The following is a 20,566-nucleotide window of genomic DNA, read 5'->3' on the forward strand; positions in this document are numbered from 1 at the left end:
ATCAACTCTTGTAAAAATGTACAAATTATCTTTTACTGCAAGAAATGCGAGCGTTGACTATTGTGTAATAATGTGTTTTTTTTTTTCTGTTGTTAATGCTCATTTTACTTTGTTTTAAGAATCTAGTCATCAACTTATATGAGTATCAAATGAAATAGAACCTTTTCTTAGATGTGTTGTTCATATTTTACAGATTTTATTAAACTTTACTATTTGATTTGATTACAATTATTATAAATATGTTTGCTTTTAAATATTTATGAAACATGGATCTGTCTTAGATGTTTCAAAAATCGTATAATCAACTAGTAATTCTACAGCCTTGTATTTTTTGTTAATCCTCTCAGTACTTACTTCCTACATTATGTGGTAAAAATATAAAATGTTAATAGTCTTAATGTGTCAATTGGTAATTTTATGTACGAGAAATTCTATAAAAAAATAAATGAAAGAAAAATCCGTGTTCTAAATATTTCAAAGTTGACATAATACATAGAGAAAAATATATTAAATGTTTTGTTTCAAATTTGTTATCCTCGGATATATTTTGTATTCTATATATTTTATCAGTTTTTATGATCTGTCAGATATATGTATATGTACGTGTATAGTATAGCCATGTTGCGCACACTAATAAAATAAACGGATGTACACTGATAAATAGAATGATGTATAGTTGTATTGTATGTGGAAATTTTTATTTTTCTGATGATGTTTTACTCTGTAAACGCGTATTAGTGTTAATAATTCGCCTACGATGTTGGTATATTTTAAATATTATCTTCTATTCCAGAATGTACTGTATGACAGATATAGATTGTGTAACTGATATATGTGATACAAGTAATAAGCACAAGATAAATCATAATGAAGCCTAATCAGATATAAGTTTTTATTTTTCGTAATTTTTCTTTGTTTCTTCCAAAAATTACACGTGCAGGTACCGTGGTCTAAAATATCTTTGAAATATTAAATCGCTCGCTGTGACTACAAACTTAATGTCAACTACGATAATTGACTAATAAAATCTTTAAACTGACTTTTGAATAAATGGTCTTCAGACAAATAAAGCAACGGGGGTTGTGATTTTTCTAACTTACATATACTCAAGCAATCGTTAGGTAAAAATTTAAGTAATTAATACGGACGTTTTATTTCACTCCTTTTGCATTCATAGTTTTCGATATAAATAATAATCTGTAAAACCAGTGTTTAAAAAATAAATAAATAATCTACTTATTAAAAAGATATATGGTTGTCGAAAAAAATTTCATTAAAATAAAGTTGACACATCTTTTCCTTTATTATTATTTGAAAGTAATAGTTCAGGCTTACGCTACAGTTTAAATTGAAAATGTCAATCAAAACAAAACTGATAATAGAGTTAAAATTAATTAATAATCTATGTCCGTCTTTACCATGTTAGAAAAAAATTATGTCAATTATAATTTCTTTCCACTTAAATGGCAAAACATTGTTTAGCCATTTTAGTACCTCTAGCATGTAAATCTCTGTGTAATGCATGAATATTTTCGTAATTAAATATAGTTGGGTCTTAAAATGGGTTTAAATTAATTTTAAAGTATGAATCATAATTCACATAGATACTTACACTGTAATACTACAATAACCCTTTGGTAGCCATCCATTAACATTCCAATCGAAAATTGTATTGGCATAAAGTTTTTAGTTACACTTGCTCTCTTAAGATAACAATTATCAAACTTTTTCTATCTAATATCACTGGTTGTTGTACAAAATTTGTATAGGAATTTGAATGTAATTATCGTTTTTTACCTCTCGGTATACAAAATAAAATTGCTCAGATTAAATTGGGAATACTCCAAAAAATAAAATATGACATTTAAAAATTTTCTTTCTTATTCTTTCAAATCGCTTAATTTTAAACGTGTATGGCTTGTTTGCATTCCGACATTTACCGTAAGGTTATATATACCGGAAGGTTATATACCTTTGGTACCATGCGAACTCATGTAAAGATGCAGATTTTAACGATATAACAAAAAACTGCCAGCTATAATATAAGCGATGATGCAGTTGACTTTATACAAGTTTTTGTAACTGATTTGTCATTAGTATTACGTTTTAGTCTTAAAATCTATCGTAATTGACTCTTAATAATAAGTTGTATACCTTAGAATAGAGAGTTCAGTGAAAATTACAGGGACCCTAATTTTGTACCTTTTTTTGAATTTCCAGAATAATTATATATTTTTCAGAGTGAGAAAATATGTTTATCCCAGTGGCAAAGATTGAATATAAATTCAAAAAGATTAAGTATTAAAAATAGTAAAATCAAAATTTACCCTTGTCTGATTTATTATCTAATTCATAAAATTAGTTCTTAAGATGTGCTCACTCACTATTCTGAGGTAGTTAATTTATGGGTTTTGGCGTGACTTTTGTACCTTTTGCATTTTAAACTTGTAAGTATGATTATGTTAAATATTAAAATGCAGTTTATAACGTTAAAAACGTTTAAAATCATGACAAAAATACCTAAGAGTAACACATGTTGTGTTGTTATTTTTAATTAAAAGTTACTAATTACTCTATAGATATCTTCATATGTATAGCCTTTCCTAGGAAAAAAAGTGCAAAGTATAACGCTCCCAAAAACATTGGAGGCAACGAAACACCAAATTGTGTGATCGAGTATTTCGACAAACTCTTTTAATCTTTGATCGATTTGTATGACATTAATATATAAGACGTAAATATTTTTTTCTCAAATATGCACAAACTTATTGAAGAATTTGCAGTTAAATGTTAATGGTTTGTTTTATTTAAACCAAATGTACATAATAAGTGTGATAGAGATGAAACGGTCTCATTAAAATAAATTTGTTGTAAGTACTTGACTTTGTTTTACTGTCTCCTAACACTCCTGAATCTGAGCTGTTTAAATAAGCTAAAATTTCAAATCTTAAAAATTATTCTTAGTAGACAAATAGGCAAGGTCATTTAGTCTGTTTTCTACAACCTAATTAGTAGAACTTTCAGGTTGTTATGAACTTAGTTAGAACTCGAACCCAACATGCTCTATAATGCAAAAATAACGCAGTGTCTATAAAACGCGTAAAATTTTAATTATCCTTTGGTACAAAAAATATGCTACATCAGCTAAAATGGACTTCAGTTCCACCTTACCAAAACTATTACATTCGTTTACTGAAAATATACTACAATTATTACTAAAAATAAAAAAAAAAAACATGCCAAAAAATATATTTAAAAAGACGTCATTTAAATAATTGAAATGTCATTTTTTCGTTCATTTTCTTCTATCATCATTGTACAAGCTCGGAAAGCGATAAAAATGCACTTATTAATAATATTCATTTTGTTGTTTTGCCCTTTTTCAACATTAATACATAGCCGACCGTCTACTCTTCAAGAAGAAACTAACAGGTTAATCATTAAAATAAATTATTATTACGACTTCGTAATTATGTGATGTAGGTATATAATTTTTTAATAGAACAGTATAATGTTACTAGCTGTGCCCGCGGCTTCGCCCGCGTTGAAATCAGTGTGTCACAAAGTTTTCCCGACACACTTCCAGTTAAACTCTCATTATAATTGGCTTAGCCGTTCCGTAAACCGTCCTCTTGAACCGCATGAAAATCCGTTCAGTAGATTTTGAGGAAATCGATAACATACACTTTTGGGGACTTTGTTTTATAATACACTAACTGTTGCCCGCGACTACATCCGCGTGGTTATGAAGATATGCATTACTATTAAGATGTTAAACGCATTTTTTTTTTTATTTCAGTCACTTGAAATGCTTATCACACTGAGTAACTTTTTAAAAGGCACAATTTAGTATAATTTAACATGTACTTGTTTTTATAAAACCTCTCTATACACCACATTTTTAGTTTTATTTTCAGGCTGCAGTATAAATAACCTATCGACGAATTTATATAACTGCTGTATATATTTCATACAAACTATCAACCCCAATTAAACCCCCTTAGTGGTGGAATATCGCTAAATCTCTCTACTCTACTACTATTATCTACTAACTATAATCTACCTCCCTGCCAAATTTCATCTTTATCCATCCTAGATGGATGGACCTTCCAGCTGTTTTTGGGTTTTCGTGATGAGTGAGTCAGTGACCTTTCTCTTTTATATATATAGATTACGATGTATTATTTGGACACCTCCTCACCATCTATAGAGCATATATTTTAAATTTCAAGTCTCTTACTTCAAAGACATAGAACTTTAGGGGTCGAGTTTCGTAAAATTTGTTCTTAGCGGATGTTTACGCCCTATAAGAAACCAACCTGCCAAATGTCAAATTTGTAGCTGTTATAGTTTCGGAGATTTCGTGATGAGTGAGTCAATCTACCATCCCCCGTGTTAACCCCAAAAAGGAGTTGATTTCTAAAGATACATTGTTTAGAGACCTCCTCACCATCTATGGAGCATACATTTTAAATTTCAAGTCTCTTACTTCAAAATCATAGTACGTTCATACAAACTTGCAACCCCCATTTCACCCCTTTGGGGTCGAGTTTCGTAAAATTTGTTCTTAGCGGATGTTTAAGCCCTATAAGAAACCAACCTGCCAAATGTCAAATTTGTAGCTGTTATAGTTTCGGAGATTTCGTGATGAGTGAGTCAATCTACCATCCCCCGTGTTAACCCCAAAAAGGAGTTGATTTCTAAAGATACATTGTTTGGACACCTCCTCACCATGTATAGAGCATACATTTTAAACTTCAAGTCGTTTACTTCAAAAACATAGTACTTTCATACAAAATTCCAACCCCCGTTTTATCCCCTTAGGGGTCGAGTTACGTAAAATCCGTTCTTAACGGATGTCTACGCCCTATAAGAAACCAACCTGCCAAATGTCAAATTTGTAGCTGTTATAGTTTCGGAGATTTCGTGATGAGTGAGTCAACCTACCATCCCCCGTTTCAACCCCAAAAGGGAGGTTATTTTTAAAGATACATTATTTGTACACTTTCTCATCATCTATAGAGCATACACTTTAAATTTCAAGTCTCTTACTTCAAAAACATAGGACTTTCATACAAACTTCCAACCCCCGTTTTACCCTTTTAAGGGTCGAGTTTCGTAAAATCAGTTCTTAGTAGATGTCTACGCCTTATAAGGAACCTACCTGTCAAATATCAAATTTGTAGCTCTTATAGTTTCGGAGATTTCGTGATGAATGAGTCAATCTACCACCCCTGTTTTAACCCCAAAAGAGAATTTATTTCTAAAGATACATTATTTGGATACCTCTTCACCATCTATAGAGTATACATTTTAAATTTCAAGTAGCTTACTTCAAAAACATAGGACTTTCATACAAACTTCCAACCCCCGTTTTACTCCCTTAGGGGTCGAGTTTCGTAAAATTCGTTCTTAGCGAATGTCTACAATATATAAGGAGCCTACCTGCTAAATTTCAAGTTTGTAAGTATTATAGTTTTGGAGATTTTGTGATCAGTGAGTCAACCTACGAACCCCCGTTTTAACCCCAAAAAGGAGTTGATTTCTAAATATACATTATTTGGACACCTCCTCACCATCTATAGAGCATACACTTTAAATTTCAAGTCTCTTACTTCAAAAACATAGGACTTTCGTACAAACTTCCAACCCCCGTTTTATCTCCTTAGGGGTCGAGTTTCATAAAATTTGTTCTTAGCAAATGTTTACGCTCTATAAGGAACCTACCTATCAAACGTCAAATTTGTAGCTGTTATAGTTTCGGAGATATCGTGATGAATGAGTCAATGTACCATCCCCCGTTTTAACCCCGAAAGGGAGTTGATTTCTAAAGATACATTGCTTAGAACCTCCTCACCATCTATGGAGCATACATTTTAAATTTCAAGTCGTTTACTTCAAAAACATAGGACTTTCATACAAACTTCCAACCCCCTTTTAATCCCCTTAGGGGTCGAGTTTTGTAAAACCCGTTCTTAGCGAATGTCTACGTCCTATAAGAAGCCTGTTTGCCAAATTTCATGTTTGTAGGTGTTATAGTTTCGGAGATTTCGTGATGAGTGAGTAAACCTACCATCCCCCGTTTTAACCCCAAAAGGGAGTTGATTTCTAAAGATTCATTATTTGAACACCTTCTCATCATCTATAAGGTATACATTTTAAATTTCAAGTCTCTTACTTCAAAAACATGGGACTTTCATACAAACTTCCAACCCCCTTTTTACCCCCTTTAGGGTCGAATTTTGTAAAATTCGTTCTTAGCGGATGTCTACGCCCTATAAGGAGCCTTTCTGCCAAATTTCAAGTTTGTAACTGTTATAGTTTCGGAGATTTCGTGATCAGTGAGCCGACCTACTATCCCCCGTTTTAACCCAAAAAGGGGTTGATTTCTAAAGATACATTATTTGGACACCTTTTCACCATCTATCTATAGAGCTTACATTTTAAATTTCAAGTCTCTTACGTCAAAAACATGGGACTCTCATACAAACTTCCAACCCCCATTTTACCCCATTAGGGGTTGAGTTTCGTAAAATCCGTTCTTAGCGGATGTCTACGTCCTATAAGGAGCCTACTTGCCAAATTTCAAGTTTGTAGGTGTTATAGTTTCGGAGATTTCGTGATGAATGACCTTTCGCGTTTATATATATTATAGACTAGCTGTGCCCGCGGCTTCGCCCGCGTTGAAATTAGTGTGTCACAAAGTTTTCCCGGTAAATTTCCAGTGAAACTCTCATCAAAATCGGCTTAGCCGTTCCGTAAACCTTCCTCTTGCCAGTGGTGGAGCCCTCTCTCCAATGGTGAAACCGCATGAAAATCCGTTCTGTAGATTTTGAGCGAATCGATCACATACACTTTTGGGGACTTTGTTTTATAGTACACTAACTGTTGTCCGCGACTACGTCCGCGTGGTTATGAAGATATGCATTACTATTAAGATGGTGAACGCAAATTATTTTTTTTATTTCAGTCACTTGAAATGCTTATCAAACTGAGTAACTTTTTAAAAGGCACAATTTAGTATAATTTAATAGTTATTTTTATAAAACCTCTCTATACACCACATTTTTAGTTTTGTTTTCAGGCTGTATATCTTTCATACAAACTATCAACCCTAATTAAACCCCCTTAGCGGTGGAATATTGTAAAATCCGTTCTTAGCGGACGTCTGCTAACTATAATCTACCTCCCTGCCAAATTTTATCTTTGTCCAACCTGGATGGATAGACCATCCAGCGGTTTTTGAGTTCTCGTGATGCGTGAGCTATTTACCTTTCTCTTTTATATATATAGATAACGATGCATTATTTGGACACCTTCTCACCATCTAAAGAGCGTACATTTTATATTTCAAGTCTCTTACTTCAAAAACATAGGACTTTCATACAAACTTCCAACCCCCGTTTTATCCCTTTAGGGGTCGAGTTTCGTGAAATCATCTCTTAGCAGATGTTTAGGCCCTATAAGGAACCTACCTGCCAAATTTCAAGTTTGTAGCTGTTATAGTTTCGAAGATTTCGTGATGAGGGAGTCAACCTACCATCCCCCGTTTTAACCCCAAAAAGGAGTTGATTTCTAAAGATACATTATTTGAACACCTTCTCACCATCTAAAGAGCATATATTTTAAATTTCAAGTCTCTTACTTCAAAAACGTAGGACTTTCATACAAACTTCCAAACCCCGTTTTATCCCCTTAGGGGTCGAGTTTCGTAAAATCATCTCTTAGTGGATGTTTACGCCCTATAAGAAACCTACCTACCAAATTTCAAGTTTGTAGCTGTTATAGTTTCGGAGATTTCGTGATGAGGAAGTCAACCTACCATCCCCCGTTTTAACCCCAAAAAGGAGTTTATTTCTAAATATACATTATTTGGACACTTTCTCACCATCTAAAGAGCATACATTTTAAATTTCAAGTCTCTTACTTCAAAAATATAGGACTTTCATACAAACTTGCAACCACCGTTTTACCCTCTTAGGGGTCGTGTTTCGTAAAATCCGTTCTTAGCGGATGTCTACGCCCTATAAAGAGCCTTCCTGCCAAATTTCAAGTTTGTAGATGTTATAGTTTCGGAGATTTCGTGATCAGTGAGTCAACCTACTATCCCCCGTTTTAACCCCAAAAGGGGGTTGATTTCTAAAGATACATTATTTGGACGCCTTCTTATCATCTATAGAGCATACATTTTAAATTTCAAGTCTCTTATTTCAAAAACATAGGACTTTCATACAAACTTGTAACCCCCGTTTTACCCCCTTAGGGGTCGAGTTTCGTAAAATCCGTTCTTAGCGGATGTCTACGTCCTATAAGGAGCCTACCTGCCAAATTTCAAGTTTGTAGGTGTTATAGTTTCGGAGATTTCGTGATGAGTGAGTGACCTTTCGCTTTTATATATATTATTATAGATTAAAGCTAGGTGGCCTTAGGCACCGTGTTACGGCGACGGCGCCGTGCCGTGGACATGTGACCGGGCCCATATACATATGTACTTTTATGTAGAGTAACTGATATTTATAATTGATACTATTTGGTTAAGTTTTATTTTAAATATTTTTATAGCGAAGTCAAAGGTAAGGAATATGAAAGTGGCGAATCTCTTGAAGACGAGTACGCTCCTGAAGAAGATGAAGCTGCTGCGGATGAGGTTTGCTTCTTTCTGTAATAAAAATGATAGAGAATATCAATTTCATAGATTTTTTTTAGTGGTAGTATTTTTTTTAATAGTAGGTAGGTAAATCTCGAACGGGAATCGAACCCCCAAACCGCTGGTGTTTTAGGCGCCTACATGTACCGCAAGACCAGAGCGGTAAGATATTATATAACTAATAATATATTTTTAAAATCAATATATAAACATCTTTAACATAGGAACACGATTGTTTGTTTCTACGGTTAACTTAATGCCCTTGTAACAGTCGACTTATGTAACTATACATTTTATTTTTGACAAATGTACACAGAAATAATACATACCTACATAAAATGTACGTTCAAACTCGGGCGTATATTGAACCCTCAACCTCCAGAACCGAAAGCAGGTAAACTGTGCCAACACGCTAGTCAAATAAAATTATTATAAAATTTACAAATTAAAGCGATATAATTTTTAACTTAATTCTCTTATATTTACATTTTTACAGGTACCTCAAATGTTTATCAATCGTGTTGGCGCTATTCAAAATTCAGAAGATCGAGAACTGACTCAGGACTCTAGATTTGTCGCCCATAAGAATTTTAATAACCGTAAAGACGATTTGGAAAAGGTAAGTGTTCTTTACCTTTAATTATTTATATCTAGTCTACGTTAGAATGGGTAGGTTATGTTTTACAAATAATCAAATATACATACATAATATGTTAGCGACGTAAATAATGAGGAAGGAATATCATTAAATTGTAACTATGCAATTTAGTTTTCAGATATCGAAATCAGAAAAGAAAAAGCCAAATATAACCCCAATGATGCAAGCTATCAAGATGAAAGGTTTTCAAACGTAAAGGAAACTCCTAATTATGTATTTCATACAAGCAATGCAGCAGAAATCGGAGATAGACATTTAAGTCACAATTCTCAGAAAAATCGCATCGAGTGTAGAAATCTAGATCAGAATCAATTGTCATCTGATAATTATGGAGATTTTCTGTTCAAGAAATTTAATAATGATATGAAAAAAGATAACAGTGATTATTTAGAAGATATAAATGAAAAATCTAATTTAAAACAGAAATATAACAATAGACCCTTAGAAAATAATATGGCTAGAAAAGATGATGAATTTTCTGACAGGAATCGACGTGAAGTAGAAAATTTTGAAGAAAAACCAATTACTGACATTAACCACAACGAAAATGACAATTTAGGTGCAGGAAATGAAAACGCCATATTAAAAAATATTAAAAAACTTTCCGAACAAGATCTAGAAGATTTAATGAATTCTCTTTCGGAAGATAAAAAAGCTCTGTTAAAGAAAATTATGGACAAGCGGGAAATAACAAAAAAATCTGGTGCCGTTGAAGATAGTAGCTCTTTAGAGCAATCAGACACAAGTAAAATTGAGGGAAGCTATGCAGAAAATACAAACTCTATTTCTTCTTTATCGTCTAATTCAGATACTACTGAAACTAATAAGAATATTGAAAGCGGTGGAGGCTTAAATACAAAAGTTTCTGATACTGAAAGTGATTCTGGAAAGGTAGGTAGTAAATCTGGCGAAATAAGTGATACTAGTACAACTGAAGACCTTTTAGAAATTACAAATGCTAACTCAAAAGATGACGCAAATATTGACAACAATAGTAAAGAAAATATAAAAAGTGATAATAAAAGGGAAGTAAATGGTAATTATTTTACAAATGAAAATGCTCCACTAGATAATTCTGTCGTCTTAGATATTAAAAACTCAAATAATTTGCCAATACGTGAAGAGATTTCCGAAAATGAAGACTGGTTAGAAAATAATAATGAGGAGCTAATCGCAGAACCAAGAGAAGTTTCCCCAGACGATCGTTCTAATTTTGCCGCTTTAGAAAAACTAGAAGATTCATTCCCAAATTTAAATGCATACAGAGACACAGACTCAGAGCTGGAACCTTTAATTAGAATAAAAAGAAAAGAACTGAAACACAAAGTAAAGAAAAGAGATCTCCCGTTATCTTTAAATGATGACAATACATCATTTCATGAAAATTTCGAGAGTGAAGGATCTGAAAATCAAGGAAAAAATAAATTGAATTCTATAGAAACTCTTTATAGTCAATCGGATTGTTTAAACAAAAATTTTGCGAGCATGGAACATAATTTGAGGAACAATGAAAAATTAAGGAAAAAACGAGCCTTAAGTTACAATGTCGCTCTTAATAAAACTTCTGAAAATGACACACTGAAATATAAAAGAAGTCGATCTATGGAATCCCTAATAGATGAAAAAAATTCGATGCCGGCTAATGAAATGGGTGTATCTGAATATAAAGAAATGGACGCTTTTCGGTCGTTCCCGCAAAACTTTGGAGAAGAGCTTATTCACTTAAAAGAATAAAAAAAGATAATATCTCAAATGATGGTATTACTAATATCTAACAAATACCAATACCTATTTTATTATTTATTAAACGTGTTGTTGTAATGTGATTTATAAGCAACTTTCTATATTATATACTATATTTATTAAGTTAATAGATATTAACTATTTTTTCTAACTATTGTAAATTTTAATTAATACAGTGTATTTGTAGTTTATTTCGAAATTAAGTTTTATTTATTAACAAATGTAATTTCGACCATTAGGATTTTCAAGTGCTATATTGTCAACAATATATTGAGTATAATTTTACATTCCAGTTAAAAATATTTTCTTACTCGTAATACCTTGTTGTAAAGCAGGCTCGTTTTCTAAATACGACAGAGTTCACGAATTACGTCATATTGTCGCTCTATGAATCTTGACAAAAAAAAAGTAAAGCATGGTAGGTATATTCTATTTTTTGGAATAGTCTTAAATAGTAAACAAATATGGCGTACTTTCGACCACTTACAATAGAGTAATATTGCAAGTATAGTAAAGTGACACAAAGAGCAAATGAATGAACAATATTAATAAGCCATAGACGATTAAAAAATTTATTTTATGTTCAAATATTTAACGCTAACATATTGCTAAAATTATTTCAAAACCTGATAGTATATTGAATATTTATGCTAAGAATTAGTAGAGGTACAGAGTTACAAAAAATATATATATTGATCGAGCATCGAGCATAAAACATTATTATTATTATTATTATTATCGTCACATTATCTAGCATCTAAAAAAGGATTAATAACATTGTTCTCCACGAAGCTCTCATTGGGTAATCCTAAGTCTCATCCTAAAGGCTCAAATTTTTTTCCTATGAACTACAGTAAACTTTTATGCCATTGCTATGTGGTATACTTTAATATTACATGGGATAGCGTGAAATTGATATTCAGAAATATTCATAATATAAAATGAAACCTTTACGATGAACACTTTACCATAAAAGATTGACATCTGCAATATTTTGTAAGCATTTTTTTGAGCTCAACATAAAAAAGGAAAATTGCCGTATTCTCAACCGCACCGTTTAATCTCCTTCGTGTCTTCTCCATTCTACGTGACATTGGCGAAATCATCTGTGCTAGTTTGGCACTGTTGGAAGCCATAAAGCTGAATGAAAAAAAAGGAAAAAAAACAATTAGTAACAAAAAACAAATTAATAACAAATCGCTTTACGGTAACATTATTTGACAAATTATAATTCTTGAAAATTTAAAATATAGTTAAAGAACATGGCCTATTTTGTCGCTCATGCTAATATATAAATATTATGACCACATCCCTATTTGCTTGTTAAAAAAGATATTGAAATGTCATATTCAAAAATATTAATTATCTCTACTCTCGAAATTCGTATTTTAATAGTTTTTATGTGTTTAAAATGATAAATTGAAATGGAGTTTTACAAATATCTGTAAGCTAATGTGTAGTGAAAGTCAGTGATAAATGCGGAAAAAACGTTTATTACGTATTGACAGGGGCTTGTTTACTAAATAAGACTGCACCCAAAAAATATACTTTAGATAATTATATGTACTCGTACATTAAGACACAATACAGCAATGCTGCCATCTGACGGCTTTAACTTTGAAACAACGTCAACATGATTGATGGTCGGTAATTTTTTTCGTTCAATTTCCAATGAACTCACGTATAAATACTTTTTTGTAATTTTGTAAAGTAATAATTATTTTACTTATTTAGTGCGAATTAATCGCATGTATATAGCTAGTCTAAATATAATTTGTTAGGGACAATTCAAATGCTTTTTCCGCTAATTAAAAGAAGGATTTGATTTGGTTGTGTATATTTTTTCAAATTATTTATCAACTTGTTCTTCATTTACAGTAACTAATATAAAAATATGTTAAAAAGGAAAATAAAACACTATATATTAATATAAAATTTATTACATGGCAATGATTGACAAAATAAAATAAAATATAGCCAATATCGGTAATCTTATGCTAAAAGTATATTATGCATATATATTATTAATTAAAAGGCACATTACAATTTTAGTCTGGTAATGTTAGCTTTATAAAAATACAATACAAAACTTATACTTATTTTTAATAAAATTTCAAAGTTTCCATTAAATGAGGAATGATATAGCTTTTTTAGTAGTAATTAACATTGACATTATTAAGGTGTCTTTTGTGTTATTTTCGTTGTATAGAATTTGTGTTCACGAGAATCTCGAGAATGTTTGAATGGAGTACGCGGCGATTCGATTAGCGTAGCAGGGCAAGTTCCATGTACGTGAGCGGTGTATTCACGTTTATAACTAGTGCCACCGTCGCCCAAAACAAAATGTGAAGTTGTACCATGTCGTATCTGCCGTTCAACTTTTTCTATGCGCTCATTTCTTTCCGTCTTGTTAATTTGATTAGACCTTGAAAAACTACCGTATGAATGAGCCTCAGACTGTCCATAGAATTCGCCACCAACTCGAAGGTTGTCTCTTATAACGACACGTGGTTGACGTTCTATGACCATAGTTGATTGTCCGTCTCTTTTTTGCTGACGACGAACATCAACATTGTCACTATGTTGTGATATAACGCCTACATTATCACGAGCAGATCGATGCATAGAACTGATACTTTTTCTATCTGCACTATGATTGGAATTACTTATATATTCTCCCCGTTCATTAAGGTTGGTAATACTTTTCCTCTGTGCAGCGGCAGTGGAACTAATTGAATGCTGGGCCTCTGTTGTCGATGTTACTCCTTTACGGTGAAGAACTGCGTTTGTACTCCCTATATCCGAAACTAAATCTGAGGTACGCTTATGATGACCTGTACGCGAAGATTTTTCTGTGGAAGATATTGGAATATCTCCACTACCATGCATCGCTCGCTGAAACTCAATGCTAGTCCTAGTCACACTATCACTTAGCTGACTTCTGTTTATAGTATGTGATTGATGACTTGAAGACACCTTGGAGACATTATGTTCTGAATTATTTGTAGTTGAAATGTTAATTGACGATCCTGTAGAACGTTGGATGTGGCTATCAGAAGAGTGAGTATTGGTATAATCTTGATTACCTTGATTGGATGTCAATGATTGATCATTGATATATTTTTTTTCAATAGTATCACCACTTCCATGCTTATGAATTTGTCTGTCACTTACTTTCGTTATTGGCGACATATTTTGATCACGCTGATTAACTGCCTTGGTCTGACCCACATTGTGTATTTCTTGCGAGTGAACACCCGAAGAAATATGGCTATATTGTTGTGATTGATTTGTTACTGACTTGTGGGAAGATGATGATGAATGTTGTTCCGAGTTTATTAATTTTTGCGACGACTGATGAGTTGTTTTAGTTGAAAGATTGTCAGCCGAATGTTCCACTAGACGTCTGTGATCGTCATCAATTCTTCCCTTTACAACGTAGGTAGAATTTAACACATTTCGTTGAGTTTGACTATTACTGTTTTGTTGGTCGGTTGATATAATGCTTCCCATTGTACTATTCGTTTGTTTATTTCGAACCTCGGTACGACCATCTGAATTGACTTTACTACTTGGGCTCCTTGAATTACCATCCGAAATCGTTGTAACTTCAACATTCTTTGTTACTGTTACCCATTTACCGGCAATTAATTTCTTTTCTGTAATTTGCTTCATTATTTTATTTGACGAAGATGAAACCTTTGTGACATTATTTGAATTAATTTTGTTAATAGTATTTCTTTCTGTAGACAGTCTCGAGGTTGATCGATCAGTTTCGTCACGATTAACTGTATCTTGAGATTTTTGACTTACTTTTTTAGATGAAGAGATGTTATTGTCTTTGTTCGATTTTTCATTAATTTGAGTAACACGTGAATCGTGGACATTAATCCCAGATTTAGTTTGTTGAGATTTTTCCACATTTGAGTCATTTACATCTCTATGCATGGTATGCGTCTCAGAGTGAGATTTTTGTGTATAACTGGCGTCTTCTATATTAGATATTCTTTTATTAAAATGCGATTTCATAGCATGATGAGATTGTGTTGTTTCGTTAATGATATTAGAACTATCAGTACGGGTTGTGGAATGGATTCTCTGGTCATCCTTATTAATTTCATGATGAATTCGGCGATCGTTTTCAGGAGTAAATTGTTGCGGAGCCACACGAACACCGTCTTGTCTTAATATATCAGAGCGATTATAATTTCCAGTAGATGAAGATGAATAATCTTTAATATCCCCACCAGGATAGAGGATATCCTTAGGTTGTATAGGGCTATCGTGCTCATGAGCTTGATGAGGTTTTCTAGGGTAATTATATTCCGATATGTTATTATGTTCGGGTCGTAGCCTTGTATCATCAGGTTTTACTCCTCTTTTTTCAGCTGAATATAGATTGTTTTTGTTATCACCCCATCTGGGCCTAGACGTGTCATCTGTCTTATCATCAGGGATAACTTTCGATTTATCAGGTTGTTGTCCACGATTTGTTTGGTCTTTTGGACCTGTGTCTTCATTAGGTGATAATTTGATTGGTCTTTTAATGTCTGATGGTTGTTGTAAGTATGGGGTAGTATCATTATCAAAAGTTTTTGCACTAAGTTTAGATGTTGGTGTTCCGCGATCTTCTTTTTCTTCGGGTATTTTTCTAACAGGACTTTGACCATTTGTGTATTCCGATATTTTACCTTGAGAAACTTTTGTTTTATTATCGTCGGTGTAATATGTTATTGCTGATTTCGTATCTGTATGTATTTTATAGTCATCTCTACGGGTAAGATCTTCAAAGACACCTTCAATTTTAAGGTTATCTTCTCTGCGAGTTAGTTTTACTCTCTGGCCTTTTACGACACGGTAAGTGTCTGAAGAACGGATATTTTCCATTTTACCTTCCATTTTCAGATTGTCTTCATGTTTTACAATAGTTGACTTGTCGCCAATTACAGTTTTATAATCATTTTTCTTTTTCATGTCAATAAATTCACCTTCTATTTTCAAATTATCTTCCCTTCGTATTATGTCTATCCTCTCAGTTTTTTGCTTACGTCTAATATCATCATCTCTTTCAATAGTGATATTATCTACGTGTTTAAAAGGCTTACGTTTTTCAGCCGGTTGAGATGGAACCATTTCAGGCTTATAAAATTTACCGTCAGGCTTAAGATTGTCTTGTGGTTTTACAACTAACGCTCTTTCTCCCTTAGTAGCGCTGTAATCATTACGAATACAAAGGTCAATAAATTCACCCTCAGTTCTTAAATTATCTTCATGTTTCTGGATTATGACCTTTTCTGTTTTGTCAATACGTTTATAGTCATCTCTAGTGCGATGAACGTCAATAACACCTTCCATTTTAAGATGATCTTCATGTTTGACAATATCAGCACGATCACCACGAGTTACTGAATAATCTGTTCGACGAATGACTTCCATATCTCCTTCTGGTTTCAAATTATCTTGAGGTTTTTTAGGAGTTTGTTTCTCCGCTGGCTGCCATTGATCTTGTTTCGGTTTTTCAAATTCACCTTCTGGTTTCAAGTTATCTTTAGGTTTCTTTATTTCTTGTTTTTCAGCGGGTTGCCATCTATCTTTTTTAGGAGTCTCAAAATCACCCTCTGGTTTTAGATTATCTTTAGGTTTTCTTTGAATTGGACGTTCTGCTGGTTGCCATTCTTCTGGTTGTCTCTGCTCAAAGTCACCCTCTGGTCGCAAATTGTCGTGTGGTTTCTTAGGTTTAGGTCTATCAGCTGGTTGCCACCTCTCTTTTTCAGGAGTTGCAAATTCACCTTCTGGTTTTAGATTATCTTTAGGCTTCTTAGGTGTCTGTTTTTCAGCAGGGCGCCATTCGTCTGATTTTGGTTTCTCAAATTCACCTTCTGGTTTAAGATTGTCTTTAGGTTTCTTTTGCACTACACGCTCTGCAGGTTGCCATTCTTCTGGTTGCCTTTGTTCAAAGTCACCCTCAGGTCGTAAATTATCATGTGGCTTCTTAGGTTGTGGTCGTTCTGCTGGACGCCATCTCTCTTTTTCAGGCGTGTCAAATTCACCTTCTGGCTTAAGATTATCCTTAGGTTTTTTAGGTGTTTGTCTCTCAGCTGGCCGCCATTCATCAGTTTTTGGTTGTTGAAATTCTCCTTCAGGCTTAAGATTGTCCTTGGGTTTCTTTTGGATTGGACGATCTGCAGGTTGCCATTTGTCTGGTTGTCTCTGTTCAAAGTCACCCTCTGGTCGTAAATTGTCATGAGGCTTTTTAGGTATAGGTCTTTCAGCTGGTTGCCACCTCTCTTTTTCAGGAGTTGCAAATTCACCTTCTGGTTTTAGATTGTCTTCAGGCTTTTTAGGTGTCTGTTTTTCAGCAGGGCGCCATTCGTCTGATTTTGGTTTCTCAAATTCACCTTCTGGTTTAAGATTGTCTTTTGGTTTCTTTTGCACTACACGATCTGCAGGTTGCCATTCTTCTGGTTGCCTTTGTTCAAAGTCACCCTCAGGTCGTAAATTATCATGTGGCTTCTTAGGTTGTGGTCGTTCTGCTGGACGCCATCTCTCTTTTTCAGGCGTGTCAAATTCACCTTCTGGCTTAAGATTATCCTTAGGTTTTTTAGGTGTTTGTCTCTCAGCTGGCCGCCATTCATCAGTTTTTGGTTGTTGAAATTCTCCTTCAGGCTTAAGATTGTCCTTGGGTTTCTTTTGGATTGGACGATCTGCAGGTTGCCATTTGTCTGGTTGTCTCTGTTCAAAGTCACCCTCAGGCCGTAAATTGTCATGTGGTTTTTTAGGTTGAGGTCTTTCTGCGGGGCGCCATCTTTCTTTTTCAGGAGTTTCAAATTCACCTTCTGGTTTCAAATTATCCTTTGGTCTCTTTTGCGTTGGGCGCTCAGCTGGTTGCCACTCATCTGGTTGTCTCTGCTCAAAGTCACCTTCAGGTCGTAAATTGTCATATGGCTTTTTAGGTTTCGGTCTTTCAGCTGGTTGCCATTTTTCTTTTTCAGGGCTTTCAAATTCACCTTCTGGCTTAAGATTATCTTTTGGTCTCTTTTGGATTGGACGTTCTGCAGGTTGCCATTCATCTGGTTGCCTTTGTTCAAATTCACCCTCAGGTCGTAAATTATCATGTGGCTTTTTAGGTTTAGGTCTTTCAGCAGGTCTCCACCTCTCTTTTTCAGGGGTTTCAAATTCACCTTCCGGCTTAAGATTATCTTTTGGCCTCTTTTGGGTTGGACGTTCTGCAGGTTGCCATTCATCTGGTTGCCTTTGTTCAAATTCACCCTCAGGTCGTAAATTATCATGTGGTTTTTTAGGTTTAGGTCTTTCAGCAGGTCTCCACCTCTCTTTTTCAGGGGTTTCAAATTCACCTTCCGGCTTAAGATTATCTTTTGGCCTCTTTTGGGTTGGACGTTCTGCAGGTTGCCATTCATCTGGTTGCCTTTGTTCAAAGTCACCCTCCGGTCGCAAATTATCATGTGGTTTCTTAGGTTGAGGTCTTTCAGCGGGGCGCCATCTCTCTTTTTCAGGAGTTTCAAATTCACCTTCTGGCTTGAGATTATCTTTTGGTTTTTGTTGAATTGGACGTTCTGCTGGTTGCCATTCTTCTGGTTGCCTTTGTTCAAAGTCACCCTCAGGTCGTAAATTGTCATGTGGTTTCTTAGGTTGAGGTCTTTCAGCTGGACGCCATCTCTCTTTTTCTGGAGTTTCAAAGTCACCTTCCGGCTTAAGATTATCTTTTGGCCTCTTTTGAGTTGGACGTTCTGCAGGTTGCCATTCATCTGGTTGCCTTTGTTCAAAGTCACCCTCCGGTCGCAAATTATCATGTGGTTTTTTAGGTTGAGGTCTTTCAGCGGGCCGCCATCTCTCTTTTTCAGGACTTTCAAATTCACCTTCTGGCTTGAGATTATCTTTTGGTTTTCGTTGAATTGGACGTTCTGCTGGTTGCCATTCTTCTGGTTGCCTTTGTTCAAAGTCACCCTCAGGTCGTAAATTGTCATGTGGTTTCTTAGGTTGAGGTCTTTCAGCTGGACGCCATCTCTCTTTTTCTGGAGTTTCAAAGTCACCTTCAGGTTTAAGATTATCTTTAGGTTTTTTAGGTGTCTGTCTTTCAGCAGGACGCCAGTCTTCTGATTTTGGTTGTTCGAATTCTCCTTCAGGCTTCAAATTATCTTTAGGTTTCTTTTGAATTGGACGTTCTGCAGGCCGCCACTCATCTGGTTGTCTTTGCTCAAATTCGCCTTCTGGTTTTAAGTTGTCGTGTGGCCTTTGAGGTGTTGGCCTTTCAGCGGGGCGCCATCTCTCTTTTTCAGGAGTTTCAAATTCACCTTCTGGCTTAAGATTATCTTTTGGTCTTCTTTGGATTGGACGTTCTGCGGGTTGCCACTCTTCTGGTTGCCTTTGTTCAAAGTCCCCCTCAGGTCGTAAATTGTCATGTGGTTTCTTAGGTTGAGGTCTTTCAGCTGGACGCCATCTTTCTTTTTCTGGTGTTTCGAATTCACCTTCTGGCTTAAGATTGTCTTTAGGTTTTTGTGGAGTTTGCCTTTCAGCAGGACGCCATTCATCTAATTTTGGTTGTTCGAAATCACCTTCAAGTTTGAGATTATCCTTAGGTTTCTTTTGAACAGGTCGTTCAGCTGGACGCCATTTTTCTTTATCGGGTGTCGAAAATACTCCTTCTGGGTATAAATTGTCTTCCGGCTTTCTTTGTTGTGGTCTTTCAGCCGGCTGCCATTTTTCGTGCTTGGGAGTTTCAAAATCACCTTCTGGTTTCAAGTTATCTTTTGGCTTTCTAGGTGTAACTCTTTCAGCAGGTTGCCATTCTTCAGTTTTCGGTTTTTCAAATTCCCCTTCAGGCTTAAGATTATCCTGAGGCTTTTTCACCGTAGGTCTTCTTGGTCCTCTCTCTTCGTGAATTCTATACTCTTCTTGTGTTGTAGTATGAGTTTCAATGTCTTCTGTAGAATAAAACTTGTCAAAATCTTCTTTAGTCCATGTTCTACGTCTCTGTGGTCTTTCAATTACTGTATTTTTTTCAGTGTAATCTTTTTGATTTGACGTAACAAAATCTATTTCTCCTTCATGTATTAAATTGTCTGTCTTTTGTTTAATTATTGTTGTTCTTTCAACCGTATCCGTATAGTCTACATATTCTGACTTTGAAGTTGTTTCAGTTATCATGTCTCCCTCTATTTTTGTCCACGTGTTTCGTCGAACTGGCTTTGGCCTTTCAACGGGTTTTATTGTGTACTCGGCGTGTGTTGTGGTTGAATCTGTAAAATTAATAAACAATTTTAAAAAAATTATAAATTCAAGATAATTTTTTTAACGAGAAGAAACAACTTTCGAAAATAAAAGTCAGATTTTTTTTTAAATAGGTTTTTTTATCGACACTAAATTTTTACTCAAAGAGTACAATACAATACAATACTCGTAATAGTAAATTGAAATAAAATCTGTTTTTTAAGTCGTTCTTATGGATTATATCATAAATGAAAAAATAAGTTTAAGCGAAAAGTTTACGCATAAAACCT

At 34.3% G+C, this 20,566-nt stretch overlaps 2 protein-coding genes across 2 annotated transcripts in view; one reads left to right on the top strand and one right to left on the bottom strand.

The window, feature by feature from the left end:
- The first annotated feature begins 364 nt into the window (after positions 1-364).
- Positions 365-11,039, top strand: LOC123661852 (putative uncharacterized protein DDB_G0267716). Its single transcript, XM_045596792.1, has 4 exons — positions 365-369; positions 8,563-8,647; positions 9,144-9,266; positions 9,417-11,039. Exons 1-4 carry the CDS (start codon positions 365-367, stop codon positions 11,037-11,039), a joined length of 1,836 nt encoding a protein of 611 aa, XP_045452748.1.
- Positions 11,040-12,970: 1,931 nt separating this feature from the next.
- The window catches only part of LOC123661918 (titin), a 32,412-nt gene continuing 24,816 nt past the window's right edge, over positions 12,971-20,566 (bottom strand). The window contains exon 4 of the mRNA XM_045596853.1: positions 12,971-20,305. Coding sequence (XP_045452809.1) covers positions 13,224-20,305 — 7,082 coding nt within the window. The 3' untranslated portion in view covers positions 12,971-13,223. The remainder of the gene's footprint in view (positions 20,306-20,566) is intronic.

This window comes from Melitaea cinxia, chromosome 17 (genome assembly GCF_905220565.1).
Source record: "Melitaea cinxia chromosome 17, ilMelCinx1.1, whole genome shotgun sequence".
Taxonomy (NCBI): Eukaryota; Metazoa; Arthropoda; class Insecta; order Lepidoptera; family Nymphalidae; genus Melitaea; species Melitaea cinxia.

What these genes read in the sequence shown, in the direction of transcription:
- LOC123661852 (XM_045596792.1), top strand. An exon ending in ATGAAGCTGCTGCGGATGAG is followed by an intron (nt 8,648 to 9,143) that starts GTTTGCTTCTTT and finishes ACATTTTTACAG; the next exon opens with GTACCTCAAATGTTTATCAA. An exon ending in GTAAAGACGATTTGGAAAAG is followed by an intron (nt 9,267 to 9,416) that starts GTAAGTGTTCTT and finishes TATGCAATTTAG; the next exon opens with TTTTCAGATATCGAAATCAG.